The sequence below is a fragment of the Vulpes vulpes genome, unplaced genomic scaffold (genome assembly GCF_048418805.1).
Source record: "Vulpes vulpes isolate BD-2025 unplaced genomic scaffold, VulVul3 Bu000000691, whole genome shotgun sequence".
Taxonomy (NCBI): Eukaryota; Metazoa; Chordata; class Mammalia; order Carnivora; family Canidae; genus Vulpes; species Vulpes vulpes.
In genome coordinates, this window is record NW_027325696.1 from 199,842 (window position 1) to 220,613 (window position 20,772).

At 41.7% G+C, this 20,772-nt stretch overlaps 1 protein-coding gene across 1 annotated transcript in view; it reads left to right on the forward strand.

Annotated features, from left to right (window-relative positions):
* Window positions 1–20,772, forward strand: part of LOC112912909 (leucine-rich repeat-containing protein 7-like) — a gene marked incomplete at its 3' end in the record, with an annotated part of 122,052 nt that overhangs the window by 88,055 nt on the left and 13,225 nt on the right. The window contains 2 exon segments of the mRNA XM_072745170.1: window positions 3,261–3,401; window positions 11,727–11,846. Of these exon segments, the coding sequence (XP_072601271.1) occupies window positions 3,261–3,401; window positions 11,727–11,846 (261 nt within the window).

The window sequence follows — 20,772 nt, forward strand, 5'->3', positions numbered from 1 at the left end:
TAATCCCGATTCAGTTACAGACTGAGTCACAATACAGCACGGAATCCATACTGATTGAGGAGAGTTAAAAAAAAAAAAAAATATATATATATATATAGTTTGTATATATGTATTGCTTTAAAGCCTAGAATTACTTTTGTTGCCCGTTCATATCTCCTTAAGAGAAATCCGATATTTTATTTTCTAGAGCTATGATCAATTGACCATTATCACCGAGTGTAATTTGTGGCTTTGGTGTAGAGGGCAAAATTGCGTGCTCTGCATTGATCTTAGATTCTTAAGGTCCTTTCTGTGAAAATAGGGGGCTTTTGTTCTTGTTTTCCAGAGTTTAAATACCTAGTGCAAATCGGGGATCTGGGTAATAATATATCATTAGAAAGTTTCGCTCAATAGTTTTACTACTTTATTGGGTGTCCTGGTAAAAGCACAGGTCACTGCACTTATATCTCCTTAATACTGAATAATATTGTGTTTTTTTAGGTATACTCTTTTTTTACATGATTATATTGTTTGTAGGTCGTGTCTACATGACAAGAAAACAATTACTTTTAGGGACAAGTGAACGGCTAACTGTGGGGGCGGGTGTTAGTTTTTCAATGTGGAAATTGGTTCTGCCTTGCAAAATCTTTCATCAGAATGTCTGTTTCAAATAGGTGTGCTCAGTCCCATTGAAGGGAGCCTCATCAGAGCCTCATGACTGGCTGTCAGTGGGAGACACCTGGTCACTTGTCACCATGCCTTACCTCAACCTATGCCCTCCATGTAGACAGATAACTTGGAGGGCGAAAATATTTGGGGCCAAATAATACAGTACAGTTTGGGAACTCTGGCCTCGTGTAGACACGACCATACGTAACAGGGTAAGATGAACTAGTCAAGAAGGGTTCTAAGAAGCTCTCCGGAGCATTGTGTACACTGACTAGTAAACTGAGGCAACAGAGGAGTGAGTGAAAACAAAGCACGAAAAAGAAGGCGAGATGCTAAGCATTTGGTACCATCGTTTATTTGCCGGTTTCTCAGAGCAGTGGTTGCTCTCCTTTGATCAGAGCTGCTCCTCTAGCTGGAGCAGGAATTGGGAGAGAGGAAAACAGGCCTGGGGGAGGGCAGGGGCGCGGAAGTCTGCACCCGGGCTGTCCCGGATCCAGGTCCCTAAAACTAAACCCAGGCGTGTTTCCTGCTGCTGGGACAACACTTTCCTTTTCGATGAGTTTGCTCGCTCCCCCTGCTTGTTTGCAGTTACCCCCGGTGGGCCCTTGGTCTTCCGGAGCAATTTCAATGTATATTCCATTGCTTCTTATGTAATTCCAAGGAGTTAGGTCACCCCAGAACATCGCTTCAAGTCACTAGATCCCGAGAGATTTTTCCTCTTGTTTTTTTCCCCGGTAACCCCTCTCCCTCCTACCCCTATCCCCCACCCCCCATCGTATTATGGGGCTATTCAAGCTGAATCTTACTTAAAACTTCCCAGCTCCTCAAAAAGATGAATTCAGGGTAGCAAAGCACAGACTTTTTACGTAAAAGTAGTTTGGAGGTCGCTGTGCTACTTGACACCCCGTCCGAAGTCGGGCTGCACCAGAGATGCGGTGTGTCTCCTCTAGTTGAGGCTTTAAACCCGGAAACCCAGTAGTCATACTGGAAACTACCAGATCTTGTCCGCCCCTCGTAAGGCAGAACTGCCGAGAGGCCCGGACGCCGGGTAGGCTTCACGGCCCAAGCTAATGCGGGGTCAGGGGCTCGGCCGCCGTTAGCCTTGGAGAGGCAGCCCCGACTCCCGCCGTGGACCCAAGATGCTGCTTTCTCCTGCAGCCTCACCCCAGGCCTCCTGCTTCCACCACACAGTCCCACCGAGACCGAGGGAGTGTCCAGCTTGAACCCCCGTGCCCCAGACCGCTACTCTCCGACAGGGGCCGAGAGGGGCCTAGGCTGGAGTGATTTTAAACCTTAATCATTCCGGTGCCAGAGTGAGACGTTCAGGGTCCTTTCCAGCTTCGTTCGGCATGGTGACAACGAGAAACCTCTGGATGAAACAGCCGAGGACCCGTAGCAAACAAGCACACCAGGCCTAGAATAGTCTTTCAGTTGAGCTCAGCGAAAGTCATGACTTTGCACACGACGCCCCCCGACTAGAATAGCCGCCTGCTGCTGTTGCTCAGTAATGCGGAGTGGTTAGAAAGTTTACTGAGTTAACTGGGGTAGATTTCTATTCCCCCCCCCCCCCCCAAATAAGAGAATTATTTAAAAGGGCCAAATACTGGCAATTACTGCCTTTTGATGAGAGGTGGAAAGTGGAGATTGTGCTAACGGAACCTATTGGATGGTGGGACATACGTATGAAGTTCTGTAGAAGAAAGGTTGACTAGCTGTCAGCCCCTTGGAACACCCTGAGATGCACCCGTGGGAGGGCAGGCACCATGCGGGTAGCACCAGGGTGCTCCCTAGGTATTTAGGTGCACTGGATAAGGAGCATCCGTAGTTCAGATCACAGTTCTTTTAGCTTCATTATGGAATTCCTCCAGTTCAAAATGTGACTTTTAAGAAACAAACAAGCTAAAGTCAGAAACTTTGGATCCACCTACAATTTATTTGACTGGTTCGATTAATCAGTCAGTTCAGTTAGCCGATAGTTAGGCTGAATGATTTTTTTTTTTTTTTTCCTGACCAGCTCTCTTTCTGAGCTCCTATAATTATGTCTATAGCCCGAGCAACGAAGGACGCTGATTTTGGCTCCAACCTTGGAGTGCCTTTGTTTTAAGGCAGAATTAGAAGCTGGCGTTTGTCCTTTGTATGCGCTCATCTCACTGTGTGAAAGAGACCGTGAGATTCGGAGCTGGCAAAATCTGATAAGACCTCGCTGTCTGGAGGTTGTTGTTTTTTGTTTTTTTGTTTTTGTTTTTTTTTTGTTTTTGTTTTTTTTGTTTTTTGTTTTTTGTTTTTTTAATTAATAGACTAGTGAACAGCATCTGTCCAGAGTCACGACTGTCGTGACATCCGAGAGACAGGTGGGATGCCTTTGAGGCAGCAGCAGATGTAAAGCAGACTGTACCCTTGCTTTCTGTCTTCTCTGTAGTTTGGATGGTGCCCATTACGTGCATAACTAACACTGTTGACTGTATGCTTCCGTGTGACCAAGTGCATGTGGAGAGGAAAGTTACCGTTTGCCCGCTTAAAGTTAAATGTTATGAATTTAAACATGTTCATGTAATGATCAGTTTGTTGAGCATGTGTTCACACCCTGTCACATGATTATTTCCTCTACTCAGAATGCTGCTTACAAACACAACACAGTTAACCTTGGCATGCTGCCCTATGGAGGTATTTCAGCAATGCATGCAGGCAGAAGCATGACTTTAAACTTGCAGACTAAGTCTAAATTTGATCTCCAAGAACTACCTCTCCAGAAAGTAAGTATGGACTGCCTTACATGTGTCAGCATACCAAAGCCGATTAATGTCGTTTGTTCACTTACTGTGTGTAGGCTGTACATACGAGCCCGCTCGGAAGACTCCGAGGCCAAAAAAGCACAAGGGCAAATACCGCAGAGCCCGAGCTCTCAGCCGCTGGCGAGCGCTCGGGCCGCGACCACGTTCGGGTTCCTGCTTAACGGCTTTGCTTTTTGGATTGAGCAGATCCATGGCTTTTTGAGTTGCTCTACGGCTCATTTTCTCAGGACCCATTTCTTTTCCTTTTATCGTCTGTCCTCCTTTCTTTTGTGTGTGTGTAGGTTTGTAAACATACGTTCTTTTGAACTCTTTTGGACATAGCCCCGTCCCCCCTCGCTGATGCGTTCAGAGCGCAGAGCTAGGATTAGCGTCGGCCTCGGCGGGGCCGCAGGGACCGAGCCCCACTGGGAAGGGAAGTGGCCGGCGCCCCCCGTGCCCCTTGCAGCCCCTGGCTCGGTGGGAGCCCCCCCGGGGGGCAGCACGAGGAGAGCTTGGCGGCCTGGCCAGCAGGCACCTGCTCCCGGACTCCCGCAGGAGGAGGCGCACAGGCCTCGCGCCCGCACGACACACACTGGGAGAGGCCCCCCCACCGCCAAAGGAACATTCTGCTCTTTTCTTCAGGCACAGCTGAGCACGTGCATTTTCCCTGTTTCGGTTGGTTGACGCCTCTGTCTTAGTGACATTCTGATGGCCACCGGTGAGTCGGTTTCCCACCCTGTGTCAGCACGACGACGCGCGTAATGCGGTCAGGAGCCTGGCCAGGCCGAGGGCCAGGGAGCGGTGCCAGCAGGGCGGGGCCGTGAACACAGCGAGCAGACGCCCGCCCTGGCGACGTGCAAGGCCAAGGCCTCAGGCCCGTGTGCCCCGGAGAGCAGTGAAGCCACGGTTACGGCCAGGCCGCTCCATCGCCGGCTTCTCGGCGGGTGGGCGATGGACAAGCTAACTAACTAACTAACTAACTAACTAAATTAAAAATCACAAAGTCAAGAACTTTCTAATGTTGTTTCTCCCGTCCCCGGTCCCCTGGGGCGGGACCTGAGGTGGGGGACGAACAGAGGCCTGGCTCGCGGGGGTGCCCGCGTCGGTGACACAACCGCTCCTGTGGCCAAACGCCAGACACTCGCCATCGCCGAGCGCAGGACTGGGACACGAATCCAGGGAGGTCCCAGCAGCCAGGACAGGCCAGCACGACCCCCACCCCGGGGCTCCCACCTCTGCCCTCACGGATTCCCGCGTCGCGGCTCAGAGGCCCCGCACCCAGAGGGCTTGGCAATTGATAGAAATCCAACCCTCACACCAGAAGGCTGAGTTTCAAACTTCAGTTAGCGACGCAGGGAGATCTTGATGGGGAAGGAGCTGTTGCTTGCACCCCCGCATCCTATGGAGAGCCCCTCATTTCGCATAATGTTTGGCCCCTTTTCCCTCCTCCATCTCTAGAACGATATAGATTCATCCAGAGTCGGAAACGTGATAACATATTTGAAACACTCTTCCTCAAAGGCCCCAAATATAAATTAGGGTGCTCCCATATTGATTTCCCATATTGATTTCCTGGTCTTGCTTGGGGTGCCCTAGAAAAGGGGTTCATGAACGGTTACCGCAGCTCTAAAATAATCTATGCCAGAAAAATAGTACAGAGTTACACTATTTAGACTTTTCAACCTTCCTCGGTTGGACAGAGATGACCTAAAGGAATCCTCTTTGGAAGCAACCTTCAACTGCAAACCCAATATAACTCAAGTTTTGAAAGATTCCCTCTCAAGATGAATTATCCTCACTATGTTCTTGTCCACACCAGAGAGAGAGACAGAGAGGGAGAGAAAAGAGAAGGCAAGGGAGGAAAAGGGATACAGACAGGACAATTACTCCATTACCCCTAAAGGATTTTATGGCCCCAAACTATCACTGTAAGCCCTACAAACTTTCAGCGCTAGGCCTGATGTGTCCAGAATGTTCCAGACTCTACTTACTCCCATGGTTTCCACGCTCAGTCTCTGCCCCTTGATCTTCGTGCTCAGACACAGCTCCTCTGAGGAGCTTCTTTAATTCAAAAATCCCTTTGGTTTTTCTGCCAAGTCTTAGAGCAACCGCTTTTAAATTTTTCCTCTCTTGGCTCCACTGACCATTCCTAACAGGCCTTACGGCTGAGGTTCAGTTTCCCTGAACCCGTCTCACCGGGAGAAAATAATTATTTTCCTTGGGCTTACAAATGCATCAAAACCCATTGCAACATTTTTGTCTTGCTACTTAAGATGATAAAAATTAGCATCAGCAGTTTAAGATTTCTTTGCAGTCTCTAAATGCTCGTCAGCCATGAGAACTGCGTTGAAAATAAGAGTAATTGATAAACAAGCGTTTTCAGTAAATAAAATTGATGAAACCGTTCATTCTCCCAAAGAAATATGGGAGCTGTTTTTATTTATAAATTTCCTAAGTGACGGTGCGAGCCACCCCCAGCCCGGGATGTCCCAAGGAATCTAAATAAATATTTTCACGTATCATCACCAGTTCAGCACTGGACATGGGGGGGCAGCCGCTCCTCCAGGAACATTGGGGGGCTGAACCCACACCCTTCCTTCCCCCACGCTCTGCTTGTCAAGCCTCCGCTCTGGCGGTTAGGGGAAAGGAGCACTTTTTCGTATTTTCCGTCCCACGGAGCCCGTCGTTCTGCAGGTGTAAACCCGGCCAGGGCGCCTCCGTGACTCCGAGCCCCTCTCCACCTCCGCTTGCGCGGTCTCTGCTAGCTCGGGCCTCACTCGGCGGATCATTTGGTTTTTCTGGTTTGAGTTTCCGTGTAGGTCACCAAACGTGCCCCGTCATTTTTTTTTTTTTTTCTCAAAAGTTTTAAACAAGTTTATCATCCACCTATGAAGAAAATAGCCGTTTGCGAACGAAGATGGAAGAATCTCTACTCCGGTTTGCAAAGTGAGTATTTACGTAGATGGAAAGGAAAGGCCCTCCCAGACTTTTCCGGGCTTGGAAGCTTTCGGATTTGTCCCCGTTTACTACACGCCAGGTCAAGTACTGCACACACTTCCCACGGATTACAAGCCACACGTAGGCTTCCTGGGCTGTACACAGTAAATCACGTAGGCGATGGTGATTTTATGAAGCCTGGTAAGATATTAGCAGAAAGTCGAGAAATACAACAGAATTCTTTTAACATTTAATTTCCTTTCATGTTTTCATTCATTGATGTTTATTCTAATTTCCTAAAAACTTTAATAGTACTTGTAACCAGAACATTTAAGATACAGAAGTCAACGATCAAATCATAACATTATTAGCATTTTCCACCTATTCATTTATTTATTCATTCATTTATCCATTTATCATTTATTCGCTGCCTCTCCAAAAAGCATCTAAGGCAACTTTCTATGACATTATGAATGGTTCCGTGTGCTTCTTCGGGTGTGTTCTGTTGTAATGGAGCCTAGTTATTGTCTTGAAGTTGTATGTCATTAGACGGAAATATAATATCGTAAAATGTCAGTTCAAATTGCCGTTTTTATTAACCAGATTAATGGTAGAATAAATATTTTGCCAGAAGTATAAAGACTAGGATTTATTGGGAACCTACTGTGCACCTGGTACCATTAGGTACTTTAAACGCGGTTTTTCACGCCCGCCTCCCGAGGAGAGGTGTCCCTGCATGGTCCGGGCCTGGAGCCTGCGTCCTGCTCCGTTGTCGCAGCCCACAGCTCCCGGGGTCGTGTCTAGGCAGAGCCTGCGCCGGGCTCTGCGGGGCGCCCAGGTCCCCGCTGTCTCCCCTGTGCCATGCAGCCCTCTCGCCCAGCTACAAGGCCTGGCCCCTCAGGGAACACCACCCCTCGCAGTCGATGGCGCCCTCTCACATACTGACCCTCTCACGTCGTCTTCACAATCACCCAGAAAAATAGATTCTGTGGGATGGAGAGAAGAAAACACAGCAGGCACATTAGCCAATCCAGGACCTAGCGTGACCCCCACCAGGCCCCACGTGCCGCAGGTGGCAGGTGGCAGGTGGCGGGTGGCAGGGCGTACTGAATGCTCATGCTGAGCCCCGCACCTCAACACCCACCCGCATCTCTGGGCACTCGTATGACCGAGACACATGCTCGAGGGCAGCCAAAGGCCAAAGACCGTGAGCAGAAGAAAGTCACAGGTTAGGTCATTGTTGCTCCCGCAACCCAGAGACGAGTGGGGCTGGGGAAGAAACCCCAGTAGAGTGGGGTCGCTTCCATCTCCCCATGTTGGAGGAGCTGACACCTTGTTTTACTTGTTCCTTCCTTTCTAACTCCCACCACCTCGTATCACAGCGCAGCGCCCACTGCTTATTGGCATATTGCAACAGACACTAATATAAATCACACTTCCAGGGGCAGGGGAGTTGAAATTATGGAAATATATGTATTAAATCATCTTTTCGTAGAATTTTGCCTGGAAGAAAATGGCCTTGCTATGTGTTTTATTAGTTGATACACTATCTTTTTGGATTAGAGAAAATGGGATAGAAATGTGTGCACCTAAATTATCTTAAAATTTCTTCTGCCCTTTCTTACTGCATCTATGCAGATGACTCAGGGTCAAATGGTAGCAACGTTTGCTATGCATTTATTCACCCTAATCTCAAAGGTTACTTACTTAATTCCATTTTTTTCCCACCTAAAGCAAAGCAAGATTTATGCAGCACCTTGGGGCAACTTCTGCCTGTAGTTTCTATTGATTCTGCTGCATTTATTATTGGCTACCTATCGCTCAAGAAAGATTCACTTATCCTTCTAATTATGAAAAAAAACCTCCAACCTGTAAATCCACATAAGTCCTCATGGACAATGGCTAAAATTACCAAAATAATAATGTTAGGACTCGTACAGATGAAATAGTGAAATGCTGGTTTAAAAACCATCTAAATGTTACATTACAACCCTTGAGATCATAACCATTTATTATGAAATTTGGCATACCTTGGTCTTCGTAATACCTATTTTTTTTAAAAAATATATGCAGAAAATGAATAACCATAATTTTCACTAGAAATACTTCAGGGAAAATTGTTTTTCAGACATTTTTGAATCCGTGGTAATGCCTTTCGTGAACTATATGCCAATTACTAAGCGAGACAGATCCTTGAGTTCTTAAGGCATACATCCCAAGACCTTTGCAATGCGCCAAATGCTAATACCCCTCTCGTATTACTTCTCCAGCTTAATGTACTACGTATAATTTGCCAAGCATTCGGTGCACCCACTAATTAGCTAACCAAAGCAAAACTACCAGACTCACTAAGCCCATTTATTCATAGATGTGACTCCTACACCTATACAGACTCACATATGGACACACGTAAGCACATGCATGCACACACTCACACCCGTGGCATATATGTCACAGATATTCATGCACATTTTACGTCTCAGCAAAATCAGAAATTACTTCTTCCAGTAGTCCCTCATGGTCATTCCCAGTGGTCGAAAACGTAAATGTTAAATCTACAAATGTCCACAGTCATTTCCAGGACTGTATTCCTTCAGCAAAACTAGCATTTGTGTATTTCTTAACAAATATAATTTCTGATTTTTCATAAATCATAGTGACCATTTTCTCTATGATTTTAAACTATTTAAAGACCTACAGAATTTCTTTTTTGGGGGGGGTATATTTTTCAGTTGTTCCTTTTAATCCTTTAAAGAATTTTAACAACTGAGCAACTGCATCTATGTACAGTTCAGTAGCACTTTATCAAAAGTACAGTTTTTTTGTAAATAGCTATACATTTTTTGAGACAGACTGTGAACCCATTTGTATAATTCTCTTTTGGACCACCCCAACCCAGCATTAATAAACGGCTTTCACAGTCTTTCTATTTCTCCAAACTTAAGCCCCCAGGGCACCTCACTTGTTAAAAAACAAACAGGCCACAGCACTCTTGAAATGAAGAAAGGAAATTGCTTTCAGGAAGTTGTTTTAATTTTGATGTCTAGTGAAAGGATTTTTTTCATGTGTCTGCATGTTTATGTTTTCTCTGACCCCTGTGATGTAGAATCGGTGTGGTTGCTAATTCTAATTTTAGAAAGAGAAAGATTGATTCCTAAACCAGTGAAGAGCCTACACCATCATGATATCAGGATTTTTGACTAAAGGGTTTTCACGTTTGTTTGTTTTTTTAACACCAGAAAGAATTCTGCAATTCTCAGTTGTTCTCTGTGACTGGGAGTCACATCTGGGCAGCAGAAGCAAGACTAGTGCAGGAAATAGGGGAGGAGAGGAGGATGCTATGGAGGGGGAAAAAAAGAAAAAGATAACTGCACTACATTTTGGCCGCATCTCAAAAATAGATTTTGCACACACACCTAGCCAGATGAACACATTCATTATCCTACTTCACTGGCAAAGAAATAAAGCCAGAATGACATGGATATTAGTTTAAACCATCAATTTAAACCAAAAATAAACAAAAGAGCACTTGCCAGTAGTGCTGACCCTAAATACTTCTATTTTAACTGCTTAATTTTAATGATTTGACTTGTCATATTTTAATGTCCAGAAAAATTGTATGAGGGCATATGCAAACATGTTCATCTGAAAAAGGAAAAGACTAAGAAATTAATACTTGAACACAGACAGACAGGCATTAAGTAGCTATCTGGTTTTTTTTTTTTTTTTTCAAGTAGTATGTACTTTAAATGTGTTACCTACATGGGATTTTTCAAACAAACACAAGTGAATTCATTCCTAGCTAATGAACACAGACAGACAGGCATTAAGTAGCTATCTGTTTTTTTTTTTTTTTTTCAAGTAGTATGTACTTTAAATGTGTTACCTACATGGGATTTTTCAAACAAACACAAGTGAATTCATTCCTAGCTAACCTTGATGCTTCGATGCACTACTTTTTTTCTCTTTTTTTCACACTTCTGATAGACCCATGAGAAAGGAGTTTATATGACCAAAGTACAAGAAGAAAATTGAGTTACCTCCTTACTTTTCATTATGTCCATGAGACCTTAGGAGAACTTCATCTAGGGTCATAATCTTATTTTAAAACAGTCCCAAGCAATCCCTTTTTATAAATGCATGCAGTCAGAATGCAGATTGGATGGTTATATAATTGTTTTTGAAAAAAAAGAAAAAACGACTAGGACCACTCTGTGTAACCAGATGAGGGCTGCCAAGCAGCTCAACTGTGCCACATTGTGACGAGAATGGCCCAGTTCTCCCCTCCTGGGGTTGGGCAGCTCCTCACACAGAAGAGCTGCACATACACCCTCCAACCAGGCTTTATTTATCCATAGGGACCCTTCAAAACATATACAGAAAATGGTGTAGGAAACACTGAGCGTAATTTCTCACCCACATAAGATTTCCCCAGGAAATCAAGGAGTGCCTGGATAGCCTGTAGGTTAGGGCAGGAGAAAGTCTTCCAGAAAAGTTGATCTGCTTCCACAGGAAAAACAGACTAGTACTGTATCCCTCCGCTGGAGCTGTCTTTCTGATGGTGTGTAATCAATCACTTGCTATTACTCAGATCAGACCAGCGAGCCCACCCCAGTATCTAATATTAATAACAATAAAGGGGGTATTATTATTATTTATTAAAAGTAATAAGCAGTAAATCCGCTAAAATATATGACGACTTTGAACTTTAAAGCACAAATGATCTATATAAATAAATTCAGAATCAAAACAGTCATTTATTTATGCTGTGATTCTAATAGCACAGTATTTTTTTATGTTCCTCTCATATTTCCCCAAAAGCGATTCCGTAGGTAATGTCATAGAACCATAAATCTACACTATGCTACTATTAACACTGTTTTGGATTAGTGTGCAAGGCATGTTCTACCAGAATCCGTACAGCCTTATAAAATTTGTTTAAGTTGTGGTTGGAATATTGAAAGTTATATACTATGCATTAGGTGGTTTCAGCTTATATTCTAAATGGTAAGATCATACTAAAGAAATGAATTGAGCAGGTTTTAAATGTTGTGATTTTAAAGAATTGGTTGATGTTATTCTGATTATATTTTTTTTATTCAGGTACTGTAAATAATCTAAACTTTTCTTTAAAATTCAGTAAATAACTCTAAGGTGGTTATTTTAATTGAATTTCTCACTGCGTCCAAAAGCTGTCAATTTAGAATTCTTATGGGGTAAATAGTGTATAATAATACTTCCAGTTCAGGATATTTGTTTTGCTGCAATTAAGCAAAATTAATCTTATCATAGTTACTAGGGACTCTTTTCAGAAAACTATGATAAACTTCTATTACATCACTAAAGAATGCCATACCATTTTCGCAATAGACCCCGTCCCAGCAAAGCAACATTTTAGACAATGGACAAGAAGATGTATCTCCTAGTGGCCAATGGAATCCTTATCCTCTTGGGAGGCGGGATGTACCTCCGGACACCATTACTAAAAAGGTAACCAATTTCAAATTAATGACACAACCCATGAAACCTGTGCATCCATTGTAATATGTAATCCATATCTTGTGTCTTAGCATCATTTCTAATTTTGTAATAAATTTAGGCTAAATATTATCCCACTATAGGGAGTCTAGTTAACTATAGGTACATCGAAAAGAATGAGAAATGAACACTCCCAAATGTTCAGAGTTGGGAACAAATTTTTGTAGACAATATCCTGCCACCTCTCTGCAGGTACTATCACCTCTTACCAGTGCCGGGCTCCCACCTTCAAAGTGCAAGTACAGGAATGACCCTCTTTAGCTCAGCAGTATGGTGTGTAGCCAGTTTGTGTAAAATGAAATTTGACTAGAAAAGGTTGATTGACCATTTTTAAAGTCACAGCAGCTCATTCACCCATTCATTCAATAAATCCTTATTGAGCAACTGTATGTACTCAGCTAGGTATTGAGCACTTGCTAGATACTGGGGAACAAAAATGAGTAAGATGGTGTCTTACCTTGAAGACCTTTTAGTCTACTGAGGTAGCCTAAGTGGTAAGTAGGTAATTATAATACCACCTGTTAAACTGCCATGAAGGGAATGAAAAGAAAAGCACAAGATGATCGCAACATATATGAGGAACAAGGGATGGGTATTCCAGAATATATTTTTTTAAACTCATATACTCAATAAGAAAAGACATACAGCACAATACAAAAGAATGGTAAAATACAAAGGGAGTTGGAATAGTAAATAAATATTTTTAAAAACTAAATATTTTTGGCAACCAGAAATGCAAGAATAAAGATGCTATTTTATACCTATTAATCACAAAAGTCAAGTCTGAAAAATGTAAGTTGTTTGCAAGTATAGGAGCAATGGAAACCATTTTATGGTTCTTATAGGAATAAAAAGCACAATCACTATGGTATCAAATTATCTTACGAAGCTGAACATGCACATACCCTACATTCCAACAATTACCCTCGTGAGCTATTATTCAAGACACTTGTAATGTTTACAACAGTAGAACACTGGAAAAACCCAAATGCCCAGCACCAGGAAAGCATGTAAATAAGCTCTGTTATTCACAAAGAAGAGTATTTTATAGCAGTGAAAATTAGTTAATCATAATTATGATAATGTGTATAAACTTTAGAAACATAATTTGAGTAAAAAACAAGTTTCAGAAGATGGAACACATCAAAACTCATATTTATAAATCTCAAAAACAAGCAAAACTAAAAATATATTGTTTAGGCATAAGTACATGAGTCAGAAAACTATTTTTATAAGGGAATGGTTAACAAAATTTATGATTGTGGTTATTTCTGAAGGGAAGGCAGGGGTAGGATCAGTGAGGAAACTTGCATTATTCTTGCTACTGTCTTGTTTCTTAGGCCAAATTGTGGCTCTTACATTTAGTTCTTAAGTACACAAGTGTTTATTTTGTAATTGTGCTTCATAACTTACATGTATAATCATATTCTTTACTTGTAATCTAGGTGATGATTTTCCTCCTGATGACTACTTTCCGCTGCTTTTTTTAAAAAAAAATGCATATTAACTATCAAATTATTTTACCTAAAATTATTTATTGTTAATGATCTTATTTGTATGTGTTACACATGTTATTAGTCTACCTATTGGGCAGTATTAAGCATAGCAGAAAAACATAACAGTGTGATTGATGCTATAAAGCTGGGATATAGGGCTCTGAGAGTATCTGGGAAGGGCGCCTTTTTAGTAAAGAAACTGAAGTTGAGAGGAGTGATGTAAAATAAGGCAGGAAGGTAAACAGAAGTTTGATCACACTGCACTTTATTCTGAAGGAAAGGAGAAGGGGAGCATTGAAGTGTTTTAAACAGGGGAAAGCCAAGATTAAATTTTCATTTAAAGAACACTCTGATAGCTTTACAGAGAAGGAATTGTAGAATAGAAAGACTGAAGGCATTGGAACCAGGTAAAAAGCTTCTTTTGTGATCTACGGTGGTTGGGAGCAAAATGCATAGATTCAGTATCTTCTTCAAAGGCGAGCCAACATGATATTGTGATTGACTGGACGTGGGATAGAGGAGATAGATACAAGCTCCGTGGCTGACACACAGGTTTCCAACTTAGACAAGGGACTGATGTTGTGCCATTCCCTGAGATTGCAAGTAAAGGTGGAGGAGAGGAGGGTAGTTTAAGTTTTAAATGTGTTGATTTGAGGGAGGTTTAGGGTATCGGAGTGATAATGCTTAGTGGGTATTTGGATATATTTATCTGAAGTTCAGGAAAGAAATCTTAGCTGAAGATACAAACTTAGCAATCATCAAAATACATGTCACGATTGAGCTGTGAGTGAGACAGATGGATGACACAGAACTCCATGAACGCCAACATTTAAGGGATGTTCTTAGAAGAACAGAGAAGGAGTAATCAAAGATTTTATCAGTAGGGTTATTTCTGCCACACATTATAGAAAATTCAAGGGAAACAGCCTTGAATGTTAGGTGAATATTTAGCTAATTATCAAGATTAGAGTTAGCCTCCAGTTATTTAACCTAAATACTTAGGTTTGTTTTTTTTCTCTCTCTCTCTCTCTCTCTCTCTCTGATCTTCTATCCATACTGTTGGCTTTATCCTAAAATTGGTTTCTCTCATTATTTTAAGTTGGCTGCCAATGACAAATGGAGATACAAGCTTCCTCTTTCAAATCAGTCAAGGGAGAGAACCAAGTTCCTAACAGCTGTCTCTGATAAGCAAAACCTCCCAAATCCCTCAACAAACCTCTTCTTACATCTCACTGATTCAAAATAGCTGAGGACTTCCCACCCCCCAGCAAGTCTAATAAAATCATGATTGGCTTTGACTAATCAGTTGCAGTAGAATAGATAGGGCTTTCAATTCCAATGATCACTAGGAAACAAGAAGGAAAAACTAAAAGGAAATAAAGTTTTAAGTAGGGAGTGGCCAACAGTGTTACGTGGTGCCAAAAAAAAAAAAAAAATCAAACAAGGTAAGTATAACTAAAGGCTCTTTGGATTTAGAAACAGAGAGGTCGCTGGTGGCCTTGGCAAAAGGAGCTTATTTAACTGATGGAGTGGAATCCATTGGAACCTACAGTAAGGAGTAGATAAACATAGAAACCTCGAAAATTCAAGAAAGGAATGAGAGTATTATGGTAGACTCTGAAGAGGGATAGAAGAAAGACAAAAGGAATATTAAAGATGGCAGACCTCTGACCACATTGGAAGGCTGATAAGAAGATACTGGTAAAAAGGAAGTTGAAAATCTCAAAGAAGAAAGGAAGAGAATCTATTTCTTTATGAGGAAATATAAGAGGATGAATATGATGACAGGAAGTTCAGGGAATACCTATCAGAGCCGAGGGAAGGTGGCCTGACCAAAGGAGGGAACCATATCCACTTACATAGCTGCAAAGGGCTACTCTAATTTTTCCATAAAAGAAAAAGATTTATTCACCTGGAATTAACAGATGTTTACATTATCCATCCGTATATCCATCTTACCTGAAATTATTTTCAAACTCCATAATATTATGTTCAATCATATCATCAGTACAAATCATGATCACTTGCTTGCTTCTCTACTTGCTTTAAGAACCTCATGCAACCCCGTAGGGAGTAAACATTTGTGAGGTTGTTGATCTTATGAAAGACTAACACAATTGTTTAATGTACCTGAAAACGTCATAACCTTCTATACTTCTTGTCAAATGTGAAATGATGTAGGATGTCTTTCGTGTGTAAATTCATTGGTATCTTCTTCCCACGAGATGCATTTTCAGACTACCCCAAGTTATAGCACTTTTGCCTAAAATCTGAGATTTTAGAACATACAGATACATCTACCTATTATCACACGGAGAGCATAAATAATCCTCTAAATTTTCAAATTCAGGTTTTTATTGTATAATAATAAAATATATAATTGAATGTAATATATATAACAGTTGAATATATTAAGTCAATTACTATTCAGTGAAAAACAACCTAAGGAAATGAAAATGGTAATGGAATTATCAGCCCGGGCTGCAGGATTTACTGAAATACCTCTGAAAATTATACGATTATTTCTTGGGTTTATATTTCATTCTACAGTGAATGCTTTTAAAAATCAGTACTACATTTTGTTGAAATGAGTAGTCATTGGGCCAGATAGAGTGAGAATGGAAAATTAAAAATTGAACTATTAATGGAATGGGGAATCAAAGGAAAACAAGTAGTGAAGTCTTAGCCAGCTCCATTTGAGTGTATTTCTTGAGGTCTCTGTATGTATCAGATATTTTTTCATCTTATTGCTATGCCTAGAGGTACTCCTGTGTTACTGCCGTGATACTCCAACTGTGTGGTATCAGTGCTGTGATACTACTGTGACCAGAAACCACTGTGCTGCTTCAGAGATGCTGTGGGAGACATGGGTTTAGACTGAACGGTGACTGAACCATAGCTCTCTGGTGAACTAATATCAATAGTATTCATGGGGATGCCCACGAGTGCCCCAAGCACCAAAGGAGAACAAATTTGGGTGCCCTCCAACACATAAAATATTTTAGACATGCAAAGTAATTAGACAAAAGTTGCTCATCGATCAGAAAGCGTTTTGTTCTTTACCTACTGTTTCTGTCCTGAGGACCTGAGAGTGGCTCATCCTTGGCAAAATGTGTGGGAGTGTAAAATCTGGACTTGTTCTTTGTTCTCTTTTCTTTTCTTTTTTTCTGAGTGGCGAGAAGTAGGATTTAACTGACTTGATAATTCTCTCTTGCCACGTCAGTGTCCAAAATCTCAAATTTTAAATGTCCGTTTATCCAAAAAATATGGGAGTCATTGCTAGAAGAACATGTCACAGCCAACGTAAATCTCCCCGAGTTCCGAGTGGTACTACTCCAGCACTTTAAGGATTGCTATTAAAAATTTTGCAATGGCTGAAAACAACAGTATTTTCAAGGATATTTGTATGTTAGACTCCTTTCACATCTCTGCGTTCACAGCTGTAGTCTATTGGATTATGCTGCAGTCACCTTGGTAAGAACTATCATGTACCATATATTAAATATCACTCTGTGGCGGGCATTGTGCTGAATGTTCTAACGTATTTCTTCATCTAAGCCCCATGACAACCATATCAGGTAAGTACTAGTATTTTTATCCACTGTATAAGAGAAAAAAACGGAGGTTCTCAGAGACACAGAGTTTAGGTTAGATTACATGCCAAGGTTTCACAGGTGACTAACTCGCCTGCACTTAGAAAAAAATAGTAAAATAGAAATAGAAAAAATAGTAGGAAGGTCATAGAATAAAATGTAAGTGGAAAATTTTTCATTTTAAAGTCAGACATTAGGGGCACCCGGGTGGTTCAGTCGGTTAAGCGCCTGCCTTTCGTTAAGTCATGGTGCTCAGGTCGTGATCTCAGGGTCCTGGGACGGAGGCCCCCAACCCCACCCCACTCAGCGGGGAGTCTGTTTCTCCCTCTCCCTCTGCTCCTCCCCTCATGTGCTCTCTCTCTCTCTCAAATAAATAATTATTTTAAAAAATTAAAAAGAATAAAAAATAAAATCAGACATTATACTCTGATTTGGCCAACTCCTTCCGTAGGAGTCACAAGGCTGTTTTTCCCTAACTCTGAAATGATAAACTCTTTTAAGGATATTAAGCCTTAAAAAAAAAAAAAAAAATACTGGGAGTCTTAAGGTTGAATATCCCTGAGAAGATTTAAAATTGAAGGATAGAACAATGCTGGACAGAAAAGCATTGCAGCCCAAAGGCTAAAGTGGCGTATTAAAACAAATGAAACTTAAAACATTTCCTTTCCGGAAAAGGCAATAACCAAAAAACTTTAAAATCCTTGTGATATTAAATCTGAAAAAATTTTAATATGTAAAGACTAGACTTTCAAAGCTCTCTTTTAGCATTCATGACTTTTCCCCTCCCACGTGTCTATTTTTCTAGGTTAAGTACGTAATTGCTTGGCAGCTAGAATAATAAAGATAGATAATCAAGGGTCAACACCGGGATGGACACCGTTGAAAAGCAAAGCATAAATACGTAGCTAATTTAGTCTTGGCTCACAAACTTATCCCTCGTGCTGAATTTGCCCATGATTTTCTCACATCTCTGGTGCCAGTTCAGCCATGAAGGGCTTCATGATTGCCAGATGCTTGGCATCTCTGAGGCATGCCCAGAAACTCATTAGGAGAAACTTAAAGAAATTCAAGAGAAATGATATGGGCCTTTTTTTTTTTTTTAATCATTTTCATGTTCATTTTATCCTTTCTTTCCAAGGCCCCCAAATTGGAATTTTTGCTCTTTCAGATCATATGAAGAATTTTTAAAGTTTTTAATTAAGTTCCTGGGAAGGAATATTCGTTCCTTATTTTAATTTTGGCATTTCTCATATATCTTAGTATAATGCATTTTACTGCTTCTTACTACATGTATTTAGAAAGAAAAGGTCCAAAATACCTTCTGAAAATCTCATGTTGTGTCGCTGTGACCATCTGGTCAAAACATTATTTTTGTTTTAAGACAACTGAATCAGGGGTACCTGGGTGGCTCAGTTGGTTAAGCATCCGACTCAGTTTCAACTCAGGTCATGACCTGAGGGTCCGGGATCAAGCCCCTACGTTAGGCTCCGTGCTCAGTGTGGAGTCTGCTTGAGAGTCTCTCTCCCTTTCTCTCTGCCCTTCCCACTTGTGCATTTGCTCAGTCTCTCTAAAATAAACAAATAAATTTTTAAAAAATAAAAAGAGCAAGTCAAAATGTGGAAGAAGCAGATAGGAAAATCATCCCAGGAGACTTTATATATAAAAGATGAGATACAGGGAGATAGAAATGTTTCTCGTTTCCATCAACTACATCAGAATCAGGAACATCAGTTGTGGTTTAAAATAAAAGTGAGATTAAAAAAAAAATATTCTGAACCCTTAAGAATTGTCAGTTCTGTAGCTAAACTCTCCTTTTTTATACAGAAAGAGGTGTGTCAGGTTGTGTAGGTTTCTCCCGAGACTTTGTATTTTTCCTTCCCAGTGTAGACCAGTAACAGAGAGGAGCCCCCGGGGGAGAGCCTGGCCTGGGTCAGTCCACAGGCGAGTGGGAACAGCTTTCCCCATCACCGTGAGCGCCCAGCCCGGTCCTGGCTCCCGCCTTGTTGCTTCTCCTTCCCAGGCCTCATTTTTTGTGTCTGATGGGAGCAAATTTTGCACTGGTCCGAGTAGGTTTTTCTTTAATTCTTCTGGTAGACTGGCCAGCACCGAAAATCAGGAACAGATTGGAATTCCTCCTACAGCCATTCGTAACTCCAAACATTTTTCTAAATGTTAGGAAACGGTCTTCCTGAACCACTTGGCTGGCTGAGATTCTCCTTGCTTCCTTCATCCTCTTCCTGTCGCCCTCACTCATGGTGGTGTCAGGCTCCGTGTTGAGCAAAATAAAGACTGTCCCGATACCTGTGTGATGGCATCTACGGGGCTGCGGAGCTCCAGGAAGCGATAGCAGCCAAACGCACCCTCCGTCGGTGAGCTCTGCCCGAAACCCAAGAACTGAGTCAGTGGAAGGCCAAATTGATGAAGTCATACAATTACAGATTTTTAAATTACAAAAACAAGAAAACCTTCGCACAATACGTCGTCCCCAGAAAGACGTTTCTTACGCGAATGTACGCAAAGTTTTACTCTTGACCAAAAGCCACTTTTTTCAAGGACCAAAGTTTAAAAAGGAGAGGGGGACATTGGGAAGATACCAAATGCATGAACCTCTATCCCTCTGGATAGAGCAGGACTCTGAAAATGACTCTCTGTACCTAAAACAATGCAACCCTACTTTTCTTGGCGTTTGGGTACCCGGAAATAATCTGAAACTGATTATTCGTGTAAATCTTACCCTTAGATTGAAAAAGGGGTTTTAAGCAACACACCAGTTGCCTGGGAGGCAAGCGTACCCACCCTCCCACAAATACCCCTTCCAGGTTAGGCAGGGTCAGGAGTAAGAGAGGTAGGTAGGGGAAAATCATGGCTCTTGTGGCTGGGTATCAATCATGGATCATACTGTTAGCATCCACTCACTGGAGGCTCTTTGAAATTTCTGGTGCTTTTTTTTTTTTTTTCTGATGCTAATTTTTAGTGACTGTATTAAGAGCAAGCACTAACTTCTTCCCCTGACACCTATATGCCTTTGTCTCTACTAGAACAGCCTCAACATGGTCTTTATGGCATAAATATGTTATTGATCCAGAAGAGAATGAAAATGCATTGCTAGAGGTCAAGTTAAAACACGTACAACAGTCCAAGGAACAATAATGGGAGTTGTGAGCTAAGGGCTCAATCTCGTCTTGAGAATTTCAATTCGCATTCCTTTTATGTGACCAGAATCACAACTGTTATTCAGATGGACTCTTAAAACCTAGCTTATTGATGGCCAACATGTTACCTTTTCCAGTAAATCAATGCGGCCGTGTCTTTCCCTATACTGGAGAAATAAGAATGAACATAACCGATTAGATTCAATGCCCGCCCCCCCATAATTGCAGATTATTGATCTAAGAGAGAGAAGCCTGAATAAATATAAAGACTTGTTAAGCAACAACTAATTGCCAAAGCAGGAGTACGTGACCTGTAGGAAGTCAAAAATTTTATGAAAAGAGGAGCCTTCGGAGGCAGATCCGTGTCCTCAGTAACAGTCGCCGGATCAGGAAGAAGACTTTGAAGAAATCAATGAAGCAACTTCCTCTATTTAATGATCCATTTCAAAGATTTGTTTTGTTAAGCTGACAGCTAGGATGATGTAGTTTTAATCAATTTATTTTAGTATTATGTGCTTCGTAGACGTTTTAAACTTACCCTATTTCTATCGCGTAATGGAGTTTGTTCTCAAAAATAATGCGGATAGGAGGTGGTGGAAATGTCAACGGAAGACAAGTCTTCCCTAGGCGTGCAGCT